The 25,609-nt window shown below is 35.9% G+C and overlaps 1 protein-coding gene across 3 annotated transcripts in view; it reads left to right on the plus strand.

Moving 5' to 3' along the window:
* Window positions 1-25,609, plus strand: part of TFDP2 (transcription factor Dp-2) — a 113,204-nt gene that overhangs the window by 4,928 nt on the left and 82,667 nt on the right. For all 3 annotated transcript variants that reach the window (XM_029940129.1, XM_029940132.1, XM_029940130.1), the window contains exon 2: window positions 3,669-3,735. In XM_029940129.1, the coding sequence (XP_029795989.1) occupies window positions 3,669-3,735 (67 nt within the window). The remainder of the gene's footprint in view (window positions 1-3,668; window positions 3,736-25,609) is intronic.

A 25,609-nucleotide genomic window follows, 5' to 3' on the forward strand; every position in this document is an offset into this window, starting at 1 on the left:
TCTCTGTGATGCATGTCTTTCTTAATATTTTTGCAACATCATTTTAAGTGACTGTTTTAGGTTATCTACTATATGGACATTATACTTTCTTAATATTGGCCATTAAGTTATTTTTATTTTTATACATGTATTTTAAGTTTCTATTTTGTGAGAGAGAGTGGGGGAGGGTCAGAGAGAAGGGGACAGAGAAACTGAAGTGGGCTCTGCACTGACAGCAAAGAGCCTGATGTCCTGATGTGGGGCTTGAACTCACAGACTGCGAGATCATGACCTAAGCTGAAACCAAATGTTCAACTGACTGAACCACTGAAGCACCCCAAGTTATTTCCATTTTTTTCAATTTTTTTGTTTTTTTGCTTACTCATTGGTTTATTCTCCTAAGGGAAAGTCTTAATGAAATTATTAGCCCAAAAAGTGTGTGCTTTTGGGGGGGTGTTTTATATTGCTAAATTGCATTTCAGAAAGGTTGCACCAACTTTTATATTCATCAGTGGTATATGAGAGTGCTATCCCCCCCTCTTTTTTTTTTATGTATTTTATTTATTTTTGAGAGAGAGAGAGAGAGAGACAGTGTGAGCAGGGGAGGGTCAGAGAAAGAGGGAGACACAGAATCCGAAGGAGGCTCCAGGCTCTGAGCTAGCTGTCAGCACAGAGCCTGATGTGGGGCTGGAACCTACGAACCGTGAGATTATGACCTGAGCTGAAGCTGGACGCTTAACCGACTGAGCCACCCAGGTACCCCTCTTTTTTTTTTTTTTTTAATGTGTATTTTTGAGAGAAAGAAGGAGAAAGAGTGTGCGCATGCCAGCAGGGAAGGGAGCACAGAGAAGGGGACAGAGGATCCAAAGCAGGCTCTGTGCTGTCAGCAGTGAGCTCTAGGTTTGAACTCATGAACTGTAAGATCATGACCTGAGTAGCTCAACTGACTTAGCCACTCAGGAGCCCACACACCCCCCACCTTTACTTTCTTTTTAATCTTTGTCAGTGTAATCAGCAAAAAATGGTATGTAATTTATTCATTTCTCTCATTACTAGCTAGGTCAAACTGGTATGCTGTGTATTCATTCATTCATTGGTCACTTGTATCTCAATTGAGTGTCAGAGTTGAAGAGTTAAAAGCCATTACCATTTGAATAACCATCCATACTCGAGTAATGCTTTCATTGACAATCACATTCACATAGTTATTTAATTCGATCTAAGGAGCTCTCTGCGTTTGTCTTGCACATGTGTGTTGTCGGCTCCATTTTGCAGTGACTATTCCAAGATCTCCTCACTTGTAAATGGCAGAACTGAACTTGGAACACAAATCATCTCACTCTGATTCTTGTTTTCTTTGAGTTTTGTCAATTTAAAATGTTAGTGTCAATGAAATTATTATGTTGCTAGTGAGAAATATGGTTTGATTCTTAAAAATTCGGCTCGGATATTTTTTATTCTATGGACATTGAGTGACTGTTTACAGTATGCAGCACAGTGTTTGGATAACCCAGTAGAAAACTTTTCTCAGAACCTTATTAGGTAAGAAATTTTACATAAAATGAGTTCACCTTTTCCTTTTGCACTGTGAACCATTATTATTATATCCTGTTTAAGCAGAATAAGAAGAAAGGCTATTTTTAAATGCCTTTCCTAGCCAATTTTTTCTGTTCTCAAATAATCTTTTTCTTTGAGTCTTTATAGTGTTTATGAAAGAAATTATTGCATTTTTGAAATTTCAATTAAACTAATTTTAGTATTTATTTAAAGTCTAAGTACAAACACTTCTCCATTTAATTGACCAAAATCAGCTGGCAGTACTAACTCACAACTGACCTTTGTTTTTGTAGAGTTTAATTTGCTGGTTATTAAGATGCAAATGAACTGCTGTTTAAAAAGTTTCCAGATTCATTCACAGCTTCACTCTGCACAAGTTGGCCATTAAGAGCAGGTGTTTAAGCATAACAATAACTCAGTAACTGTGAACTCTCTCCACTGTGAATTTGTGGTTTCAGTTGAGGTTTTTGCCGGTTTTCTTTGTATAATAACAAAAAGGTGTAAACTGATCCTTTTGAAATAATCGTTAACACATGTATTAAAAGATCACATTGTATTAACCATGAAATATTAAAGGCTGTCTTTCCCTTCTTTGTTTTCTTTTTATATTAGAACACCAATGAAAATTTTGTCTTTCTCTTTTTATAGGAAAAAAATTTTTTTTTAAAAAGAAGCATGTTAGTGATGCCACAGTAAATAAACCCTTGGCATTTACAAACAAACACGTAACATTAATATTTGCGAATAACTCTGGAGACCTGTGTGGTGGTAATTTGTTGCGAAGGGTTTGCTTCTAATAGCATGCCTAAAAGAGGCTTGAGAAGCTGCGTTTCAGATGCCCTCACCTCAGCTGCTGTCATAAAAATTTAGTATTCACTGCTAGAAGTAGGTTTGCGTCAGAATTACTTTTCCATGATGGGAATGATATGTAGGAATGTTTCTGGTAACATATCTCTTGACAAAAAGAAACAGCTATTAGTAGTGCATTTGAATTATTAAATAATGAAATAATTAGCTTTCACATTATGAAATTGCAAAGTATCAAATGAGTTCTCTTGAAGAATATATAATACAAACACAGTGGGTAGTTTAAAAACAACACAAGTGCACAGATATAAAGTTATAAAGCTTTGTGTGCTTTAAAATCTTTTCAGTGAGGTAGTACTTTGAAAGGATGTTTGGCGTACCAAGTTAGCATTGATACTCGAAAATTACAAATCTTCAACAAAAGCATAATAGTAATAGTAGAACAATTTATTAGAATCTTACTAATGTCAAGTTTTCAAAACAGAGAGTTTTTCCTTCCTGGCTCTATAATAAATTTTAAAAATTCTGTTTGAGGATACTACTGTATTTAGCTCTATGTTTCCAGAAAGTCCAGTGGCCATCACGTTAAATGAAATAAATTGTCTAAAGGTGGATTTATTGTTACACTTGCTATAGATAATCCCTCAGGGATCATATTGTAGTAAAGAAGGTTAACATGGGTTGAGCACTTTGTACCATACACTGTGCTAGATGGTTTACCTGAATTACCTTAATCTTTCTAATAATCTAAACCAATAAGCATTTCTAGCACCCTTCAGATTACAGTTCAGGACACTGAGGTATAGAGAGCTTGTTGACTTGAACACGACCACGTGTCTCAATGAGCCAAAATATGAGCCCAAGCAGTTGTATTTGAGACTAGTAGACCTGACCTCTGTGGTGTAGTATTAATGGTCTTTATCTGATACATTACGTATCATCATGTTGAAAAACGCATAATAGACAGTGATTATAAACAGTAAAAATTAAGGGCAACATGAAGGTGGAATTTTGGCAGATTTATTGGCAAGTCATGGCTGCCACAACTTGCTTTCAAAAAAAACCATCAGAAAAATCTGTAGATCTCAGTTCTGCTCACAAGTAACATTATTTCATTAATTTTATCTTAATCTGTACAGTTCCTGTTTATCCCATTTCAAGCAACATTTTAAATTCTACTCCTAGTGTTGATATAATTAATTCATTTTTATGTGGCTGTGTTTATTATTTTACATGGATCTTCACTGGAAGGTATAAAATAGCTTATTAAATGATCACATAATAGTTAAGATTCTATTTTTAATTTTTAAAACTTTTTTATTCAGGTTGGTTTGACTTCCACAAATGCAGAACTAAGAGGATTTATAGATCAGAATCTCAGTCCAACAAAAGGTAAGGACAGTTGAATAGAAATTTTATGCATTGAGCTAGTTTTATTGCATTTGTTTTATAAAATATGCAGCTACGTGTAATACTTTATGAATAATGATAGTTCTGTAATATTACTGTGTTGTGTTATCATATACCAAATAACTTATATTATATGGAAGTCAGTTCTGAGAGGTGGGGAGAAAGTGAGGTTCAGAGTTTGTGCGAGAGTTGTGTTACTTTTCTCCATCTCTTTCCTAAGAGGTCTCTAAGACCACCCTTGGTACTATTTAAACTATTCAAGCTGCTTTTTTCTTGATTTTCTTGTCTGATAGCCCTACATCCTAGTGGTTTAACTTGTAAGAAAGTACAGTAGAATGAATGAATATATATAAAATTCCTGTATCTAATCTATGGTTTACTGGAGGAATACTTATATCAGAAACCTGACCCACCAGTACAGGAATTTATGCAGGACACTGTCTGTATCTTTCAGTATGTATCTTTCATCAGTATCTTTTAGTATGTAGAGATAATATACTGAAATATGTGTGGTTGAAATGATACGATGTTTGGGATTGCTTCAAAATAATCCACTGGGGGAGAAAGTGTAAAGTGGATGGAATTATAGATAAACTATGAGTTGATTAAATTTTAAGCTGCTGGATAGCTGTATGGGGTTTCATTATTCTTTTCTCTCTTCCTTTGTTTATGTTTGAAATTTTTTGTTATTAAAGGAGGGAACAAAATAGATGTCTTTATAATACACAAAGCTGTGAGAAAAGTGTCAGCTTCCTCAAAGGGTTTATGTCCAAGGTAGGCTATATGCTCTGGAGAAAAGGTTAGAGAAGTCTGTATTTCAGTATAAAAAATGTAGCTTAATTATAAAAATGGCTGTGATAATTTAATTATGTGTCACTCATCATCAGGGAAATACAAATCAAAACCACACTGAGATACCACCTCACACCAGTAGAGTGGCTAAAATGAACAAATCAAGAGACTATAGATGCTGGCGAGGGTGTGGAGAGACAGGCACCCTCCTACACTGTTTGTGGGAATGTAAACTGGTGCAGCCGCTCTGGAAAACAGTGTGGAGGTTCCTCAGAAAACTATCAACAGAACTCCCCTATGACCCAGCAATAGCACTGCTGGAGATCTACCCAAGGGATACAGAAGTGCTGATGCATAGGGGTACGAGAAGGACAGATACCATATATTTTCACTCATAGGTCTAACAGGAGAAACCTAACAGGGGACCATGGGAAGGGGAAAGGGGGGAAAAAAGTTAGGGAGAGGGAGGGAGGCAAATCATGAGAGACTCTTGAATATTAAAACAAACTGAGGGCTGAAGAGGGAAGGGGAAATGGGAAGGGGGGTGATGGTCATGGAGAGGGACACTTGTGGGGAAGAGAACTGGGTGTTATATGGAAACCAACTTGGCAAGAAACTATTTTTAAAAAATTAACAAAATAATTATGTGTTATGAAACAGTGAAAGAGATACCACAAGCTTCTCATCCCCCCCCCAATTTTTTCATTATAGTAAAATACACAGAACATAAATTTATAACTTTAACCATTTTTAAGTGTATAGCTCAGTGGTATTAAGTACATTCATGTTATGTGGCCATCCCCACCATCCATATCCATAACTCCTTTCACCTTGCAAAACTCAAATTCTATACTCATTAAACAGTAACTCCCCACTCTCCCTTCCCTGTTGTATCTGGCAACCACTGTTCTCTCTGTCTATGATTTTGACTACTCTGGGTTCCGCATGTAAATGGAATCCTAATAGTAATTGTCTTTTTTGTGACTGGCTTATTTCAGTCATATAATGTCCTCAAGGTTCATCTATATTGTAGTATATGTCAAAATTTCCTTCCCTTTTAAGGAATAGTGTTCAGTCTATCCCATTATGTGTGCATACCACTTTTGCTTACCATTCATCCATCAGTGGACACCTGTGTTGCCTCCATATATTAGCTGTTGTGAATAATGATTCTATGAGTAGAAATATCTCTTTGGGACCCTTCTTTCAATTCTTTTGGGTATATACCCAGAAGTGGAATTTCTGGGTCATATGGTAATTCTATTTTTAATTTTTTGGAGAAATTACCATTCTGATTTCCACAGTAGCTGTACCATTTTACATTCCTACCAGCAGTACACAGGGTTCCAATTTCTCCACATCCTTGTCAACACTTACTTGCTTTTTGTTTTATTATAGCCATCTTGGTAGATGTGAAATGATATCTCACTGTAATTTTGATTTGCATTTCCTTAGTGACTAGTCATGTTGAGCATCTTTTTATGTGCTAATTGGCCATTTATATATCTTCTTAGAAAGGTCTGCTCAAGTTTTTGGTGTTGTGTTTTAGGAATTCTTTATGTATGCTAGATATTAATCCCTTATGTGATAAATGATTTACAGATATTTTCTTCTGTTTGCTTTCTTGATCATCTGGATGTGCAAGAGTTCTTTATTTAACTGAAGTCCAGTTCATCTGTTTTTTCTTTTGTTGTCCATGATTTTGGTGTCACATCCATCTCGTGGTTGCCACATCCACTGTCATGAAGATTTTCCCCAATGCTTTCTTCTAAGAGTTTTAGTTTTAGTTCTTTAGTTTAGGTCTTTGATCCATTTTGAGTTAATTTCTATATATAAGGGAAGGATCAAATTAGCATATGGATAACCAATTTTTCCATTACTGTTTATAATGGAGGTTAAGGTCACCCTTGTCAAAAATCAATTGGCCATATATGTGAAAGTTTATTACTGGACCTTTTATTCTGTTCCCTTGGTCTATATGTCTATCCATATGTCAGTACCATAATGTTTTCTTAAATTAATTTATTTTTTAAATTTTTTAAATTCTTTTTTATGTTTTATTTATTTTTGAGAGAGAGAGGGAGAGAGAGACACACACACACACACACACACACACAGCATGAGCCGGGGAGGGTCAGAGAGAGAAGGAGACACAGAATCTGAAGACAGGCTCCAGACTCATGAGCTAGCTGTCAACACAAAGTCTGATGCAGGGCTCGAACCCACAAACTATGAGATCATGACCTGAGCTGAAGTCAGATGCTCAATCGACTGAGCCACCCAGGTGCCCCTAATTTATTTATTTTTGACAGAGAGAGAGAGAGAGAAAGCAGGGGGAGTGGCAGAGAGAGAGGGAGACAGAATTCCAAGCAGGCTCCACACTGTAAACACAGAGCCTGACATGGGGCTCGAACTGATGGGACTGTGAGATCATGACCTGAGCCAAAACCAAGAGTCAGACATTTAACCAACCGAGCCACCCAAGCGCCTCCCAGTACCATGATGTTTTAATTATTGTAGTTTTGTAATAAGTTTAAAAGTTGAGAAGTTTGAGCCCTTTAACTTTATTCTTCTTTTTCAGGGTTATTCTGCTATTAGGATTCCTTGTAATACCACGTGAATTTGAGGATTTGCTTTTCCATTTCTGTGAAAAAAAAAAAAAAGGCTGTTAGAATTTTGGTCAAGATTGCATTGAATCTATAAATTGCTTTGGTTTTAATGACACCTTAACAATGTGAAGTCCTCCTATTCATGAACGTATTTCATATATTTAGGGCTTATTTGATTGTATCATTTCTTTTTGAAGTAATCAAAATGTTCTGGAAATAGATAATGATTATGGTTATATAACTTTGTGAACATACTGGAAAGCACTGAATTATACTTTAAAAGGTAAATTTTTGATATGTTAATTACACCTTTATTTAAAAAACAACCCCCAACCACTTTCTTTAACTTGATTCTTTTTCCAGCTCTGATGTGTTCTTCCCTCATTGTCAAATTTCTGGAAGAAGCTTATACTTATAATCCCATTCCTAGCTTTAATTCATTCCTCTGCCCACTGTAATCTGGCTTCCACTCCAGTAATCCACTGAAACTGCTCTTGGTCTTTGTCTTTTTTCTTTTTTGTTTATCAGCATTTCATAATTTTATAATTTCCCCTTGTTTTCTAAACAATGTTTTAATTTTAGAACAGTTTTAGATTTGCAGAGAAATTAGAGAGTACAAGAGAGTTCTCATAAACCCCATTGTCAGTTTCCCCTACTATTAACATAATACATTGGTCTAGTACAGTTTTTTCAATAATGGGCCAAAATCAACATATGTTAACAGAAGTCCAACTTCTTCAGATTTCCTTAGTTTTTAGCTAATGTTCTCTTTCTATCCCAGGAGAGCTTTCAGGAAGCCACATTACATTTCATGACCATCATCCTTAGCCTCCTTTTGGCTGTGACAGTATATTAGACTTCCCATGTTTTTAATGACCGTTTTGAGGAGTGTTCAGGTATTTTGTAGAATGTCCCTCAACTGGTATTTTTCTGATGTGTTTCTCATGATTAGATTGGAGTTATGAGTTTTTGAGAAAAACCACAGAGATAAATTTCCATTTTCATCAGACCATATCAAGGTCCATATATCAACATGACTTATCATTGTTGATGTGAACTTTGATCACTTGGCTGAGGTAATGTTAGTCCTGTTTCTATACTATAAAGTGACTTTTTAGCCTCTCCTCCTTTCCATACTGTAGTCTTTGAAGGAAGTCATTATGTGGAGCACATATTTGAGAAGTGGAGAGGTTGATCCACCTCTGGAATGAGGAGTATCTACATAATTTATTTGGAATTCTTTTGCACCCTAGATTGTCTCTTTTCTCTTATTTTTTTACTTATTTAAGTATATTAGTCCATATTAGTATGGACTCCTGATACTTAGTTTATACTCTGGGGTATAGTTCAATACCTACTTAATTTTCTGCTTGAGTTGTTACAGCTGTGGCCACCGAGAGCTTTCAGTTGGTTTTCTGTGTCCCTTTGACATTATGTCCCTTTTTGTGGGTTTGTTTTTGTGTTTTTGTTTTGAGCACTATTTCTGTAGCACTACAAGATGCTCCAGGCTCATTTTACATTGTTTTCTGCCTACTTCTCAGATGATTCCTTTTAATGGAGAATGTTATTAGAAACCACGATCTCGGTGCTGGGCGAACTCATTGCTACTGGGATGGTGTCTTTCTGTTTGACTCACTATTTTTTATGTGTCTGTGATGTCACACTTTTTAAGACTTTCATAGAAAGCAGTACAGTGTAGCAGTTAAGAACAAGGGCTCTGGAGGACTCAGTGTGATCTGATCTTGGTTGTACTTCTTATACCCAACCAAAGTGTGTACACCTGAGCAGGTTGATCTCCTTAAACCAAAGTGTCCACATCTATAATGAAGCAGGTAGTTAAGTTGCCTGTGGAGTGTCTGAGGATTAAATGAGGTAGTGCACATAAATCACTTCATACAACACCTACTACATAGTAAGCCTTCATTAAGTGCTTGCTCCTTTTCCTCATATTAATATTTCCATCTTCCTTTTGGGCTGCTCTCTTTCAGTCTACTCTCGTAGCTCTTTGTCTCCTAAATGTTAATGTTCCAGGGGCACCTGGGTGGCTCATTTGGTTAAGTGTTAGACTTTGGCTCAGGTCATGATATCGTGGTTTGTGAGTTCAAGCCCTGCGTCAGGCTCTGTGCTTACAGCTCAGAGCCTGGAGCCTACTTCAGATTCTCTCTCTCTTTCTCTCTCTCTCTCTCTCTCTCTGCCCTTCCCCTGCTTGTGCTCTGTTTCTCTCTCTTAAAAATAAATAAAACATTAAATTTTTTTTAATGTTAGTTTTCCATGGGGCTTCGTCTTAGGTTTTTTCTCATTTTGTACATTCTCCACAGGCAATTTCATCTATTCTCATTGCTCTAGTTATCATTTACTTTGTATATGGACTATTGTCAAATCTAAATCTCTGACCCAAACTTTGTCATGAGATTCTGTATAGCCAGTTGCTTATTGGATACCTTCATTGAATAACTTAAAGCATCTCAGACTCGAACTCCAGAATTCAAGTGCTTATTTCACCCTCTCAAAACCTGCTCTCCCCTTTTCGTTTTCTTACTGAATAGTCGTACATTTGCCCTTTGCCCAAACCAGAAATTGAGCTCTCATTTTTTATTCCTTTTCTTTCTGCTTCCAGTCAAATCATTTATAAGGTTTGTTCATTCTGCGTTCTCAGTCTCTCAGCCCTCCCTAAGCATTTTCTCTATCTCTGTTGCTACTATCTTAGTTCAGACTATGATAAACCATTTCCTGGATTACTATAACTGTTGTACTTACTTCCCAGATTTATTTCTTTCTGTGTCATTTACTGTAGTATTACTCTCAAACACAAACCTCAACAGTCTTTCCATGTAAAAAAAAATAAAATAAAATAAAACTAGTTTAATAGTTCCTTATTGCCCTCAGGATAAAGTCTAAACTGATTTGAAAGATCCTTGGGGCGCCTGGCTGGCTCGGTTGGTAGAGCATGTGACTGTTGATCTCGGGGTTGTGAGTTTGAGCCCCATGTTGCATGTAGAGATTACTTAAAAATAAAATCTTAAAAGAATAAAATCAAATAAAAAATCCTTTATGTTAGAGTTCTTGCTTTTATCTTTAGCCTTATCTTAGATACCTCTTCTGCCACTTTCACCTACATTCTTTCTCTCTTTCACTTTCTGTCTCTGTCTGTCTCCGTCCTGTACACGCCTCTCAATGGCTGGAACTCCACGATCCCTGACACATAGTACACCTGGCTAGTTTCTGCTCATTACTCACATGTAAGTTTAGGTCTTATTCCCACTTGGCTCGTAAGCCTCTAATACGCTCCCTTTATCCCTATTGTAGTGTTTATCACACTGTACTTTGTACTTTAATGACTAGTTTACTTATTTCCCCAGAATCTGTAAAGTCAAAGGCTTTGTCTTAATTCACCGTTGTATCTCTAGGACAAGTATTTGAAAGCCTCTATTTCCACAGTATCTGTCTCAAACTAGGAACATTGTTGAAAGAAAGAATGTATGTCCTTACCTTCTGTCTATAATTTCTTTGGCCACTGGGCAAATTCCTGTTTACTCTTTAAAATCTAGCTGACCACGAATTCCTCTGTAGCTCCTTGTTACTATAGCTCCTTTGTGCTAACCTTTGAACCCTGTACATACTTTATTATTGTCCTTATCACGTTATATTGTATTTCTTTATAGATTGTCCTTTTCTTTTGCTAAACTCTGAGCTCCTTGAGAGCAGGATCCTTTTTCCTATTTTTGTCATCAGAATCTAGCTTGGTGTCCAGCACAGTTGTATTCATAAATATTGAATTGCAAGAGTTTGTTTTGCTGTAATGTTTTCAGACTTTTAATCAAACTGTTTGTTTATCTAACCTTTGAGAAGTATATGTAGAAGGAACTTACCCTAAAACTTTTTGAACGAAGCGTTAAGGAATTTAGAGTGAGGAAGTTTTCTGAGTCTTTTGTCTTAGGATACATAATCTAAGAGTTGGAGATTTAAAACTTACATAGTTAATTAAAATAAGAACAAGCCTGAAGATAATTATATTCAGTCATAGCCAGGGGAGTAGTAGAGGATCTAAAAGCAATTGAGTATTTGTATGTCCTTGTTATAAATCATGTAATTGTGCATTATTGAGAAAAATGAAGGTAAAAATACTTTGACATACAACTTCATTCTGTATGGTGTTCAAAGTCCATCAGTATCTTTGGTGAAGATCAAGGATCTCACAGTTACCTGGGAGGCACATGCTGTTGGGTGGTCTGTACGTTTGGCTATTTCTGGCATGTGGGAAGAGGCCATACTTGCCTGCAAGCTATATACCGGGCTCTGGGAAGCTGCCTGATCAGCAGCTGCTAGGAGGGTTGCACTCGTGGGATGAATTGCTCATGTCTTTTCAGGTTAGTGAGGTTTGCCATATGTCTTCCACTTGTTCCTTTATAACCTCAGCAGAGCCATTCCACTTTGCCAGCTCCTTCGTTGCTTGCACATCAAATTTATGGGGTTTTTTTTTTTGAGAGACAGAGAGAGACAGCATGAGCAGGCGAGGGTCAGAGAGAGAGAGGGAGACAGAATTTGAAGCAGGCTCCAGGCTCTGAGCTGTCAGCACAGAACCTGATGTGGGGCTCGAACCCACAAACTGTGAGATCATGACCTGAGCCAAAGCCAGATGCTTAACCAACTGAGCCACCCAGGTGCACCAAGATATGCATATTTTAAATTTGGTGCAAGTAGGGGCACCTGGGTGGCATTTTTGAAAATGGTGCGAACTTATGAATAAGGAGTACCTGGGTGGCTCAGTTGGTTAAGCATCCAACTCAGCTCAGGTCATCATCTCGTGATCTGTGGTCAGTGGGTTCGAGCCCTGCATCACGCTTTGTGCTGAAAGCTCAGAGTCTGGAGCCTGCTTCAGATTCTGTGTCTCCCTCTCTCTGCTTTTCCCCTTCTCACACACTCCCTCTCAAAATAATAAACATTAAAAAGACAGTTATAAATAAAGTTACAGAAAAAAATATTAATGGTTCTTACACAGATGAAAATGGTACTATAACTCATTCATAAAAGATTTGTAATATGAAAGCACAGTGAGTACCACTTTCCACTCTATAAGATTGGCCAGTATTAAGTTTGATAAAACACTGTTGTCAAGAGTATAGGGTAACATATGCTCACTTATACTGCTGGTGAGAGCATAAATTTTTACGGCCTTTATGGGAAGCAATTTCACAGTACTGTAATTGATTTATCATTCACATTTCCTATAACCCAGCAATCCCACTTTTAAGAACTGATTCTACTGATGTGCTGGCAAATACGGAAAGTGAGACTTAATCTTTGGAGTATTATACATAATAGCAAAATATTGGAAACTCTAAGTTCACTGGTAAGATTTGATTAAATAGTATTCAATACATACAAAGGAATACTATGCAGACATAAAATTGGGAATGAGAATGCTATGTATAAATATGGAATGGAAGTGTGCGGTGGCTCATTCAATTAAGCAACCTACTCAATCTCAGCTCAGGTCCTGATCTCATGGTTGTGAGTTCAAGCCCCACGTTGGGCTCTACACTGGGTGTGAAGCCTATTTAAAAAAATTTTTTTAAATATGGAATGATCTACAAAGACACATAATTAAGTGCAGAACAATGTACTGTATACATAACCATTTGTTTAAGTAGAAGTGAAATACAGTGTTTCTTGTAAGAATACACAAAGACTTGACATTCGTTATCTGGTGGTAGAGAAACAATGTCTTTCACAAACAAGTTTTTAAGTCCAACTTAGCAGTTCTTTCTTTCATGGATCATGCTTTTTGGTTGTATCTAAAAAGTCATTACCACAGGCACCCAGGTGACTCATTCAGTAGAGCCTGTGACTCTTGATATTGCGGTCATGATTTCAAGCTCCACACTGGGTGTAGAGACTTCTTAAAAAAAAAAAGTCATTAATAAATTCGAAGACACATATTCTCCTGTTTTTCTTCTAGGAATTTTGCTGTTTACATTTAGGTCAGTGATCCATTTTGAGTTTATTTTGTTAGAGGTGTAATTTTGTATCTAATTTTTTTTTTTTTTTGCATGTAGGCGTCTAGTTGTTCCAGCCTCATTTATTGAAAAGACTATCCTTTCTCCACTGAATTGCCTTTGACCTTTGTCAGAGATGAGTTGAATATATTTATGTTGTTCTACTTCTAGGCCCTCTTTTCTATTCTGTTGATATTTTAGATACTAACCCATTATCAGGTGTGTCACTTGCAAATACCTTCTCCCATTCCATAGTTTGCCTTTTGTTGATTGTTTCCTTTACTGTGTAGAAGCTTTTTATTTTAATGAAGTCCTAGTGGTTTATTTTTGCTGTTGCAAAATAAATTGCCAAAAAAAAAAAAAAATTGCTTCCCTTGCCTCAGAAGACATACCTAGAAAGAACTTGATACAGCCAGTGTCAAAGAAGTGACTGCCTGTGCTGTCTTCTAGGATGTTTATGGTTTCAGGTCTCGTATTTAGGTCTTCAATCCATTTTGAGTTTATTTTTGTGAATGGTATAAGAAAGTGGTCCAGTTTTGTTATTTTGCATGTTGCTGTCCAGTTTTCTCAACACCATTTGTTGAAGAGACATTCTTTTTCCCATTGGATATTCTTTCCTGCTTGGCCAAAGATTAATTGACCATATAAGTTGTGGATTCATTTCTGGGTTTTCTGTTCTGTTCCATTGATCTATGTGTCTATTTTTGTGCCAGTATCATACTGTTTTGATGACTACAGCTTTGTAATATAACTTGAAGTCCAGATAAATTCCTTAAGACCTTCTACATATACTGTCATGTCATCTGTGATTAAAGACAGTTTTACTTTTCCTTTCCAATTTGTATTTCTTTTTCTTTCTTGCTATTACTGATTAAGACTTCCAGTTCAAAGATGAATCGAAGTGATGACAGAAGAAATCTTTGCTGTGTTCCTGATCTTAGGAGGAAAGAAATCATCAAGTCTGTGTTATTAAGCGTAATGTTAGCTGTAGAGCTTTCCCATAGCTGCCTTCTGTCTGGTTAAGTTTCCCTTAGTTTTCTGAGTGTTTTGATCATGAATGGTTGTTGGGTTTCATCAAATGTTTTTTTTCTGTACTTCTTACAATGATTATATGGTGGGGTATCTGTAGCCTATGAATATGGTGGATTACATTGATTGATGTTTACATTTCACAAAAACTTTGAATTCTCTGGACAAATACCACTTAGTTATAAGATAATCTTTTAAATTCTCCATTTGGAGAGTATTGTTGCTTAGAACCTGTTCTGTACTATTTTTAATCCTTTCCAATCAAGAGATGATTCTGGGATCCCTGAAGAGCCGCAGGGAACCAGCTAAGGTTAGAGTACATACATTTTTGGTGAACCTAATTGTTACAGGTTTTGTAACATTTTTGAACAGACCTTCATAGTCTGGGAACAGGAATAAAGGAATTTGTGGGCAAAGCAGTAGGAATAGAAGGAATTCACAGTTTTACAAAAAATGTTGCTGGAATGGCTCCCTATAGGGACCTTAATAGTGCATTTCTACCAAGAAAGGAATGCGAGCCCTTTAATTCTTGATAAGAAAAAATTTAAAAGGAATTGGAAAGGTGAAAAAGGTAGGGAATTGGTGTTAAGGATTATTTTACTGTTCAGATTTTAGAAGTAAGTTAGCTTGTATATTTTAGATTTGTATGTTTAATCTAAAAGGCTACTAATGTTTGCCCATGGTCTCTTTCTCGGATTTTACTTCATGATTTAAGTCCTAAAATATCTAGTAAGCTTTTATTTTATTTTATATTACTCTAAACAGTAGGTGTAAGCAACATTTGGTTGCTATTTCTATAAAGAGTCTTTGGCAGGGTTCTAAATCTAAGGTCATGTTAGGGTGAGTTTGGCCTTTCTTACTGTGCAAGATTTAGTAAGAGGTTGTATTTTAATAAACACAGTGAATGGTTCTGGCTTTGCCTTTTGAATCTGGGTTTGGCTTCAGGATATTTAAAAATATCTTAATGATCTGAAAATAGACAACTATCCCATTCTACAAATAGTTTTATTGACCTGCTCATTCCAGTAGCTTGCTTTTCCTGAAGGACCTGTATCATCTGATCTTTTATCTCTCTTGTATTTTTCCTGTTTGTCTGTAAGCTTTATTTAAATAATAGTGTCAGGTTGCCATATTAAGTAATTAAATACTAGAATTAAATAAGAAATACGTTTTGTAAATAAGAGTTCCTGATTTTTTTTAAAAAAAAGAAAAAATTCAAGTGTTTTAAAATGGGCTGTGGTTACCACATCTTTTATCTTCCTGTTAACTGCTTTCACAATGTATATTGTGGTTAGGTAGAATTACATAACTTTGCTTTGTGTTTTGATTGCATGTTGTAGATTTATAAATAGTTTCGATAATGCAGTACATTATACCTGAGTCACAATCAAATGAATAAAAATAAATTTTTATTCTCTCTTCTGGTAATTCATATAAATTGCTTTATTATAAACAGTATGATATGATGATACCAATTTTTTTTATAGTTCTTGAAATAGTTGTTTCTTATGAAAGAGTGATAAACTGATGTTCTTCTTTTGGGAGGAAAGGGTATCTGCAAGTTTGTTTCAGTATGATTTTAATACTCGCTTAAAGTGAATTACCTTAATACTCAGTTGGCAGAGTAGAGTAGTGTTGAAATTAAAAGGTCTTTCTTTATGTGATTTATTATTTAGTTAGTATTTTTAAAATGGAGTTGGTCTGATTATTCTGTTTTCTATTCCCACATGGCCCATTGTATTCTGGAAGAAAACCTTTTCACAGCTTTAACTTGAGCTGACCATCTTGCTTACTACTGGTAACCAGGTACACTGGTTAGATTCAAATTTACAACACTAAGGGAAGAAGATAATTTTGATTGCCAGTTGGAATTTGGTTCTGAAACTCACATCTTAAATGTTTTCATTTTTGAATTTGTCTTGTTTGTAACCAACATAAATGTGCATGAGTTGCCAAATCCAAAAGCAAAATATCAAGAAATATGCCTTAAAGGTATTAAACAACTTTATTGCTAACACAGTGTTTTTAAATTACATCTAGCAATTTACCTAATCTGACCTTTAACCTTGTTTCTCCTCTTCTTCTTTATAAATTACATAGTAAATAAAAATGTTCTTTTTTTTTTTTTAAACTTTGTTGTCTTGGCTTTTAATAGCATAGATTCATTCTTCTCTGTTTTTGTGCTTTACAAATGGAATCATGTGGTATTTATTTTTTTGTGACTAGCTTCTCTTGCTCAACATTATATTTGTGAGATTCATCCATTTTTCTTTCTCATTGCTATATAATATTCCATTGTGTGAATAAACCACAATTTATATATTCATTCTAATGTTATAAGGCATTCAGGTAGTTTTCAGTTTTGGGGTATTACAGATAATGATCTTATGAACATTCTAATCCCTATCCTTTGGTGAACACATGCATGAATTTCTCTAGGGCATATACCTAGGATTGGAATTGTTTGGTTAGAATATACATCTTCAGCTTTAGTAGATATTTCCAGATTACTTCCAAAGTAATACTACCAATTTATACTGTTAAGTAGCAATATATGAAGATTCCCAGTTGCTCATAGTTTTGTTAGTACTTCGTATTTTTCGTCTTTTTTCCTTATACTCATTCTGGTGGATGTGTAGTGGTAATGCACCGTGATTTTAATTTCCATTTCTCTGATGAGGTAAAGAATCTTTCCCATAGTTTGGCTATAAATTATGACAAAACATTGTTATAGTGTACAGTTCTATATCAGATATATTTCATTTCATTCCAGGGAGCTAAATTTCAAGAATTATACTACAAGCGTTATGTACATTTAAAGGATAATATAATGAGTCAAAATCCACATCCAGTCAAAATAGATGTGGATTTTTAAAATAGCATACGTTTAATACAGGAAGTAAGACTGAAGTATTAATATAATGTCTTTGTAATATAACATCTAGTGAAATTTGGCTTGAATCTGTCCAGTGTATTTTTATCATTGAATTTTATTTCATTGTGACTTCAGTTATAAAATTGAAGATATGTTCTGATATGAAAATCTTTCAACAGAATGAGTTTAAGTTTTTTGGCAAAAACAAGTAAGTAGATAGATAGACTTTGTTGGCTATTGTAATCAGGAACATTGCTAGACTCAAAATATTTATAAAGTACTACACAGATTCTTATATTACTTTTAGAGCTCTGATAACTTTGAAATGTTCTTAACATCTTGGTTTTCTCTTCATTTTATCAACCAGTACTCCCTTTCTAACTCTACATGTGTAATTCTCAGAATTGATTCCTATCTTATGTTGTCAGAATCTTTATAACAAGGTGGAAAGCACAAAACAATTCTAAACCTCTCCACCAAAACAACTATGTGTGTGTGTGTAATTTTAATATATTTATCCATTAAAATTTTTAGTGTATTTATTATATTTAAAATAATTTGATATAAATGTAATTATATTAGCCTTGTTGGTATTTTAAAATTAAATTATAATGGTAGGCTCTAAAAGTAATATAAGAATCTGTGTAGTACTTTATAAGTAGGACTTATATCTAAAACAGTTCCTGACTCATAGGGGCTTAATATATCTGTTTATTGAGTAAATCAAACAGTGACAAAATTCTACTGTCAGGTTTCTCTTTTCAATTTCGTTGGAGTTCTACTTGTTGTCTCTTCCTTCCAATTTTTGCTTTGGTTTACAAAGGAGAATTTGAGGTGAATAAGAGAAAGTTACTGTTAATGAAGTTTTTCAAAGTGGAACTTTCTCTCATGAGAGTCAGTGAAATAAGAAATTCTGCATTGTATAGTAATTATTTATGAACTAAGAGAACTAGAAAAAAATGATATTTTGTGAGGAGGAAAATAAAAGAAGTTCCAAATATGAGGAAAGAAAGCTGGAGGCAGAGAGATCAGGAACAATGAAATGGTGTCTGAATAGCATCTGTTATCCTAGCTGATATTAATGAATTTTGTGCTGAGTGTTTTTTTCCTCAACTTTTTTCTACTCTGGATCACAAAAATTTTTTAAAAAGTTTTAATGTTTATTTATTTTTGCAAGAAAGGAGTGTGAGCAGGAAAGGGGCAGAGAGAGAGAGGGGAAGGCACAGAAGCGGAAGCAGGCTCCAGGCTTCGAGCTGTGAGCACAGAGCTCTACATGGGGCTCGAACTCACGAGCGGTGAGATCATGACCTGAGCTGAAGTTGGACACTTAACTGACTGAGCTTCCCAGGCACCTGGATCACAAAATTTTATATAGTGTATTGTTTAGTTAGAAAAGACAGCTAATCCTCAAGAAATTGTTGATGGTTTTGCTGGCCAATTTTAAAGCTTTCCTTGGTTTTGGGTTCCAAATATTTAGACCTCACTATGAACCAACAATTGTTAAGAAACATTGGATACAAGTCATTGGAAAATCTTAACCATATGTGTTAGTATAGCCGTAGAGAAAATGCATGGGGCTTAGGCTTGGAACTTTAGAGTTTTGTTTAATAAGTGTATCAATTTTATATATTCAATCAAAGCAAATCTATAAAATTGGTACCTAATTCTGGAGGGAAAATTCCTGAATAACTGTTGCTTTATAATATCAGCTACTCGAATTCAAAGATAGTGTAGGTTTTATTTGCTTTGATTGCTGTATTCTCTCTGTTAATATCTAGGATTAGTATACCAAGGTAAATTTTAAATGAATTGGATGTTTTTAAAATAGAATACTTAAAAATATTAAGTGGCATAAAAATTTCTAGAAAACACAGGTTAGATAAAGCTTTATTTTAGATCGGTGAAATAACTATCCTGGAGATGTAAGTCCATTAAGTCTTATCTCCGTTTCTATGACTATTAAATTGGGGATCTTATAAAATAATTGTGACTGTTTTGCAGGCCATAAGGGAAAAAATGACATCTGATATACCTGGAACACAGACCTTAAAGGATTCTAACATACAAGGCTCATTGGCATTCAACGGGCCTAGGGGAAAATATGTCATAATAGCATGAACTCTGAGATGATTTGGATAGAAAACTTTATTGTAAAGCCAAGGTCTGAGTCTGGGGGCTGTGGTCAAAGAAAGCTTCTGGCATCTCCCTGTACTCATATCGGGTTCTACACTTACTGCCCATTCCCTTTCAACTCATCCTGTGTTTTGGGGTAAAAAGAGAAATGTCTTTCTCTGAGATTTTTCCGTTCACATTAGATAGTTGGAATAAAATCACTTAACTTGATCTACAGGAATAGAATAATTTATGGAACTTATAACACTCAAATTGTTCCATCAAAGCACTCGTAGAAATTCTGGATTAGTTGGTTAACCACAGTTCCCAGGCCTTCACTTGTACATTATCAATAAGTTTCAGAAATTTCCTTATGGATGGGATAGTCAACACAGTGTACCCGGGAGCAACCTATTTTCCTGGTTGTGAGAGCAGTATTAATTCTTAGCACACATGAAATCAAGCTGAGAACCACAGCTAATCCAAGACCTGAGTTTTTCTTTGCTCTATTACTTTACTCCATTATTTTGCTTTTTCTTCTCTTTTTACACAGTTGTCCCAAGTGACTGAGCTGCACTCAGAGAAATTTTTTTTGTTTTGTTTTTTTAGAAAGATCTTTTGTTCCAGAAGGATATGCTGTCCTTAGTAAACTTTTGTTTTGCTTGTGGCAGCCACGGAAATACACCATTCAGATCTCCTTCTGGTGGGAGGTGTAATTGAGTGACAGTCACAGCTGTGGCCCTTCTGGATCCACCACCTCATTCTTGCCAAGGCCACCCACACGAATTCTGTGGCTGCTCTCACAATGAATGAGAATGAGGGGGTACTAGTGTAGGCCCATACCTCACACCGTTTCTGGGGGTCAGTGTGGCTTACCTAATGATTCTGCCTCAAGGTCTCTATTGTAATCAAGCTGTTGACCAGGGTTGTACTCATCTGAGGGCTGGACTATGTCTGGAAGACCTACTTCCAAGATGGCTTATTACGTGGCTCTTGGTAAGAGCCCTCAGTTCCTCACTGGCTGCTGTCAGGAGGTTTTGGATCCTTGCCACATGGCCAGCAACTGATAAACATTTTCAGAGGCCAAATTCGTTGGGGCAAGTAACAATTCAGTTTTCATCTTAAGTGTCATCTCCTGTGACATACTTTTCTAAATAACATCCCTGCCTAGGGTTACCAGATGTAACAAATAAAAATATAGGACAGTATTTGGGACATACTTATACTGAAAAAGTATTCATTGTTTATTTGAAATTCAAATGTAACTGGATGTCCTGCAGCCCTACTAAATCTCTTGAGTTTGGTTGTCCTGTTTCTGCCTCTGTGGCACTCTGTGCTATCCTGTTTCTGCATTACTGCACTATATTTAAATTGTCATTTAGTTTCAGTATCATCCCACTAGGGTAAAACTTCCCTATGGGTAAGAACTGTGTCGTGTTTATTTTATTCACTGTGGGATCCCCAGTGCCAAGCACTAGCTTGACAACATTTATAGGTACTCAGTAAATATCTGTGGGCTCTTCAAAGAATGAAATCACTTGGTCTTGTAATTGCATGTACTTCTCTCCTCCTCTATCCTTTCTTCTTTTTCATCATCATCATTATCAGGAAGGATCTCAGAGAATGCTAATACAGAGAAAGGCTAAGAATGCCATGATTTAGAAACGTGCTTTATCACTTTATAACCAAGTTTTAGTTTCCTCTTCTGATAGCTGGAAGTAGTACCTGTTTCCTGCCTGCCTTACATGATATCTGCCTCCTGTCTACCTTGGAAGAAAAGCAAAAATTATTATGCCTATTTTCTAGGAATTGTGCTGTCTTCAACTCTCTTCAGTAGTTGGAAGCTGGACTTTTTACATAATAGTAGGAGCAGGTTCTAAGTAACGGTGAGGACGTGGAATCAAGAGCTCTGAGTTTGACTCAGCCTCGTCACGTACTAATGGTGACTGCTTACACAAGTTACTAAATTGTGTTTCAGAAGGTCAATTTTCTCATCTATAAGACAGGAATAAAAATCTCATCTCTAGAATAGCTACTTTGTAAGGGCTAGTGTGAAGATTAAATAATAAAATATAAAATATGGAACTTGCACATTTTTGGCACATGGTAGATATGCAGGAAATACCTAAGGAAGCTTCTCAGGCTCGCCATATTGTAATTCCTTGAATGATTCTGGCTTTTGACTGTATAGGCATTCATAATTCCACAAAATGTAGGTTCTCAGCCACTTTCATATACCAAATATCTGAACCTGTGACTTGTCTTTTACTAAAATAGGTTACTATACGAATAATACATCAGTAAACGAACCTGTTTTAAATCAGTCTAAAACAGCTAATTTTCCCTATGTGTGGTGCCTGTTGAATCCTATTCCCAATGATAGGAAAAAATTATATTGAATCAAAAATGGATGGTTCTTTGATTAATTGTCTGCCACAAACCAGTTATCCCAGTAAGTAACTTTTAGAAAGGCTCATAAGCCCCCACTTTCTCAGTCTGTGGTTCTTCTGAAAAATCAAGCTTAAGTATGACTTTTGGCCCTTTGCTCGTCAGATTTCTGTCCTTAGTATGGCTTCAAATACATTGAGATTACTGATTGTACCACTCCAGGGTCCCCAGCACTCTTTCTGCACTTTATCCCAATGCTTCTCAGTGAAATGAATAAGAAAAGTAAATCTCGTGTAGATTAAATGACCTACCACAGGTTACTCCAGGTAGTCAGCTGCGATTTGAACCCAGGTGCTCTGACTCTATTGTAATATGTGTACTATATTCCCCTTGTTTTATTGAACAAGACTTACAGAGCCTGTGCATTGATGTACACATGTGTAGTACTTTGAAATGCTGTGCAGAGATACACAATAACCTCTATAGGGGTGTCTGGGTGGTTCAATTGGTTAAGTGGTTGACTTTGGCTCAGGTCATGATCTCATGGTTCATGGGTTCGAGCCCTGCGTTGGGCTATGTGCTGACAGCTTAGAGACTGGAACCTGCTTCTGATTCTTCTCTCTGCCCCTCCCCCCCTCACACTCTGTCTCTCTCTCTCTCTCTCTCTCTCTCTCTCTCTCTCAGAAATAAATAAACATTAAAAATACCCCCCATGGCAGAAGGTTTATGGTTGATTTAAGGAGTCTAAATATGTAAGTTAAATAACAAAAGGTAGTTGAGTACCAGTGATATATATAACTACAAAAAGCTACTGAAAATCAGAATTATTTTTAGCTATATAGAATAATTTGGGGTATATTTTGGATATTTTATTAATACCATTGTATCTGGATTCCTTTACTTAGGATAATACTTTTGAGGTTTATTCATGTTGTGTGTAGTAGTAGTTCTTTTTTTGTTACTGATTAGTATTCCATTGTATGGATTACCACAATTTGTTTATCCATTCACGAGTTAATGAACATTGATATTGTTTCCACTTGTGGACTATTGTGAATACTGCTGCTATGAACATTCAAATACAAGCTTATGTGTTGACATACATTTTTATTTTTCTTTCTTTTTAAAAAAATGTGTAATTACTTATTTTGAGAAGGAGAACATGAGTAAGTGGAGGAGGGGCAAAGAGAGCAGGAGAGAGAAAATCCCAAGCAGGTTCCATGCTCTCTGTGCAGAGCCTGACATGGGGCTCTCACGAGCTGTGAGATCATGACCTAAACTGAAACCAAGAGTCAGACACTTAACCAACTGAGGCATCCAGGTGCCCCAAGTTTTTGTTTTTCTAAAGTAAATACCTAGGAATGGTATTGTTGGTTATCTGGTAAGTGTGTGTTTAACTTTATAAGAAATTGCCAAACATGTTTCCTTAAGTGTCTATACAAATTGGTATGCCCATCAGCATCGTATAGGATCCTAGTTGTCCTGTGTCCTTGCCAGCACTTGGTATGGTGGCCTTTTTTTTTAATTTTAGCTATTTAAGTGGGTTTGTATGGTATCTCAGTGTGGTTTTAATTGGCATTTCCTTAATGACTATTTCACATACTTATTTGCCATAGCATATCTTCTATTTTTTTAATGTTTATTTTATTTTTGAGAGAGAAGGTATGAGCAGGGGAGGGGCAGAGAGAACGGGACAGAGGCTCTAAAGTGGTCTCTGTGTTGACAGCAGACAGCCCAATGTGGGGCTCAAATTCACGAACCCGTGAGACCATGACCTAAGCTGAAGTCAGACACTTATCTGACTGAGCCACCCAAGTGCCCTGCCGCAAGTATATCTTCTTTGGTGAAGCAGCTGTTTAAATTTTTTGCCCATTTTTCTTTATTGGGTTGGTTGCCAGATTATTGTCTTATTCTGGATACAACTTTATTTTTTATCAGATACATATTTTACAAATATTTTCTCCCAGCCTGTAGCTTGCCTTTCTGTTTTCTTAACACTAAATTTTAAGGCACAAACATACTTTATATTTTAATGTGCAATTTATCAATTAAAAAATAGTTTGGGGGCACCTGGGTGGTTCAGTTGGTTGAGCATATGACTTGGGGTCGGGTCATGACCTCCCAGTTTGTGAGTTTGAGCCCTGAATTGGGCTCTCAGCTGTCAATGCAGAGCCTGCTTCATATCCTGTCTCCCTCTTTCTCTGCCCCTCCTCTGCTCATGCGCTTTAAGGAGATAGAAGTTTACTGAATATACCACAAGGGAGTGTGGTGGGCAGGACAGCAGAGGAGAGAATGTCTTCCTGTTCCGTTGATTTAAATGTCTATCTTTATGTCAAGAGCACCCTTCTTCATGTAGATTGGTAGTTCAACAAAGGGCCAATTTGCTCCCCATGAGTCATTTGGCCGTGTCTGGAGACATTTTAGACTGTTACATGTCTGGCAGGGGAACAATTTGCCTTTGATAGGGGTCGAGTTCAAGATGATGCTCAACATCCTGCAGTGTCCTGGCAAGTTCCCATCAGAAAGAATTAGCCCGTCCATAATGTCAGTAGCACCAACATTGGGAAACTCTCCTTTACTTCTATGTTACAGTCTTGAAATCAGGCAGTGTAAATCCTCCAACGTTGTTCTATTTCAAAGATGTTTTGGCTATACTAGGTCTTCTGCATTTTTGTATAAATTTTAAAATCAGTTTGTAAACTTCTACAAAAGTGCCTGTTGAGATTTTGGTTGGAATTGAGTTGGATCTTCAGATGAATTTGGAAATAAATGACATCTTAATACTGAATCTTCCAACTTATAAGCATGGTTTATCTGTCCATTATTTATTTCTTCTGTAGTTTGTCTCAGCAAAATGTAGTTTTCATTATATAGGCCTTACACATATTTTGTTATATTTATTGCTAATTATTTTATATTTTTCATGTTATTATAAATTACATCTTTTTATTTCAATATATGATTTTTTATTGTTGCAATATAGACATACAATTGATTTTTTTAAGTTGGTTTATTTTGAGAGAGAGAGAGAATGTGAGCTGGGGAGGAACAGAGAAGGAGAGAGAGAACCTCAAGCAGGCTCTGTACTATCAACCCAGAGCCCAATGTGGGGACCCATCCCATGAAACATGAGATCATGACCTGAGCCAAAACCAAGAGGTGGATGCTTAACTGAATGAACCACATAGGCACCCTTACAATTGATTTTTATATATTGATCTTGTTTCCTGTGACCTTGCTAATAAACTCAGTGTAAGTAAATTGTTATAGGTTCCATAGAATTTTCCACATAGACCAATATTTTGTCTGTTTTACTTTTTCTTACTTTTACATATCTTTTCCTTTTTCTTGACTTACCACACTTTCAGTGTTGAAGTAATGAAAGTGGGCATCATTGTCTTGTTCCTAATCTTAAGGAGAAGGCATTTGATTTTTTACCATTTAGTGTGATTTTTAGCTATAGGTTTAGCACATTGAAGAGATTTGTGTCTATTCCTTGCCTACTGAAAGTTGTTATCACAAATGGTTGTTGAATTTTGTCAGGTACCTTCTCTGTATTTATCAAGGTGATAGTGTAGTTTTTCTTTTTTATTCTTTTGATAAACAGTGAATTACACAGATTGATTTTCTTTTTTAAAAAATTTTCTGATATTAAATCAACATTAGATTCTTGATGTAAACTCCAGTTACATCAGGCATTCTATATATTCTATATATTCTTTGATTCAATTTGCTAAAATTTTGTTTAGGATTTTTAAGGGATCTTGGTCTCTAATTTACTTATGGCTTTGGTTTTTTTTTTTCCTTTTGATTTTACTTTTTGCTTGAAGTACCATTTGACCTTAGTTACCATGTTTTATCTCAGCACTTTCAAGGGATAAAGAAGAAGCCAGTTTACTTACTACAAAAAGTCTGTTGTGTGTTGAAGTGCTATTTGCCAGAAATTGTGCTAAGCTCTTTTTTGTGTGTGTGTGTAATCGCTGCACCCAGTGTGGGTTTCAAACCCAAACCCCCCGGATCGAGAGTTGCACTCTTTACAGATTGAGCCAGCCAGG

This window comes from Suricata suricatta, chromosome 5 (genome assembly GCF_006229205.1).
Source record: "Suricata suricatta isolate VVHF042 chromosome 5, meerkat_22Aug2017_6uvM2_HiC, whole genome shotgun sequence".
In the NCBI taxonomy this organism is placed as follows: domain Eukaryota; kingdom Metazoa; phylum Chordata; class Mammalia; order Carnivora; family Herpestidae; genus Suricata; species Suricata suricatta.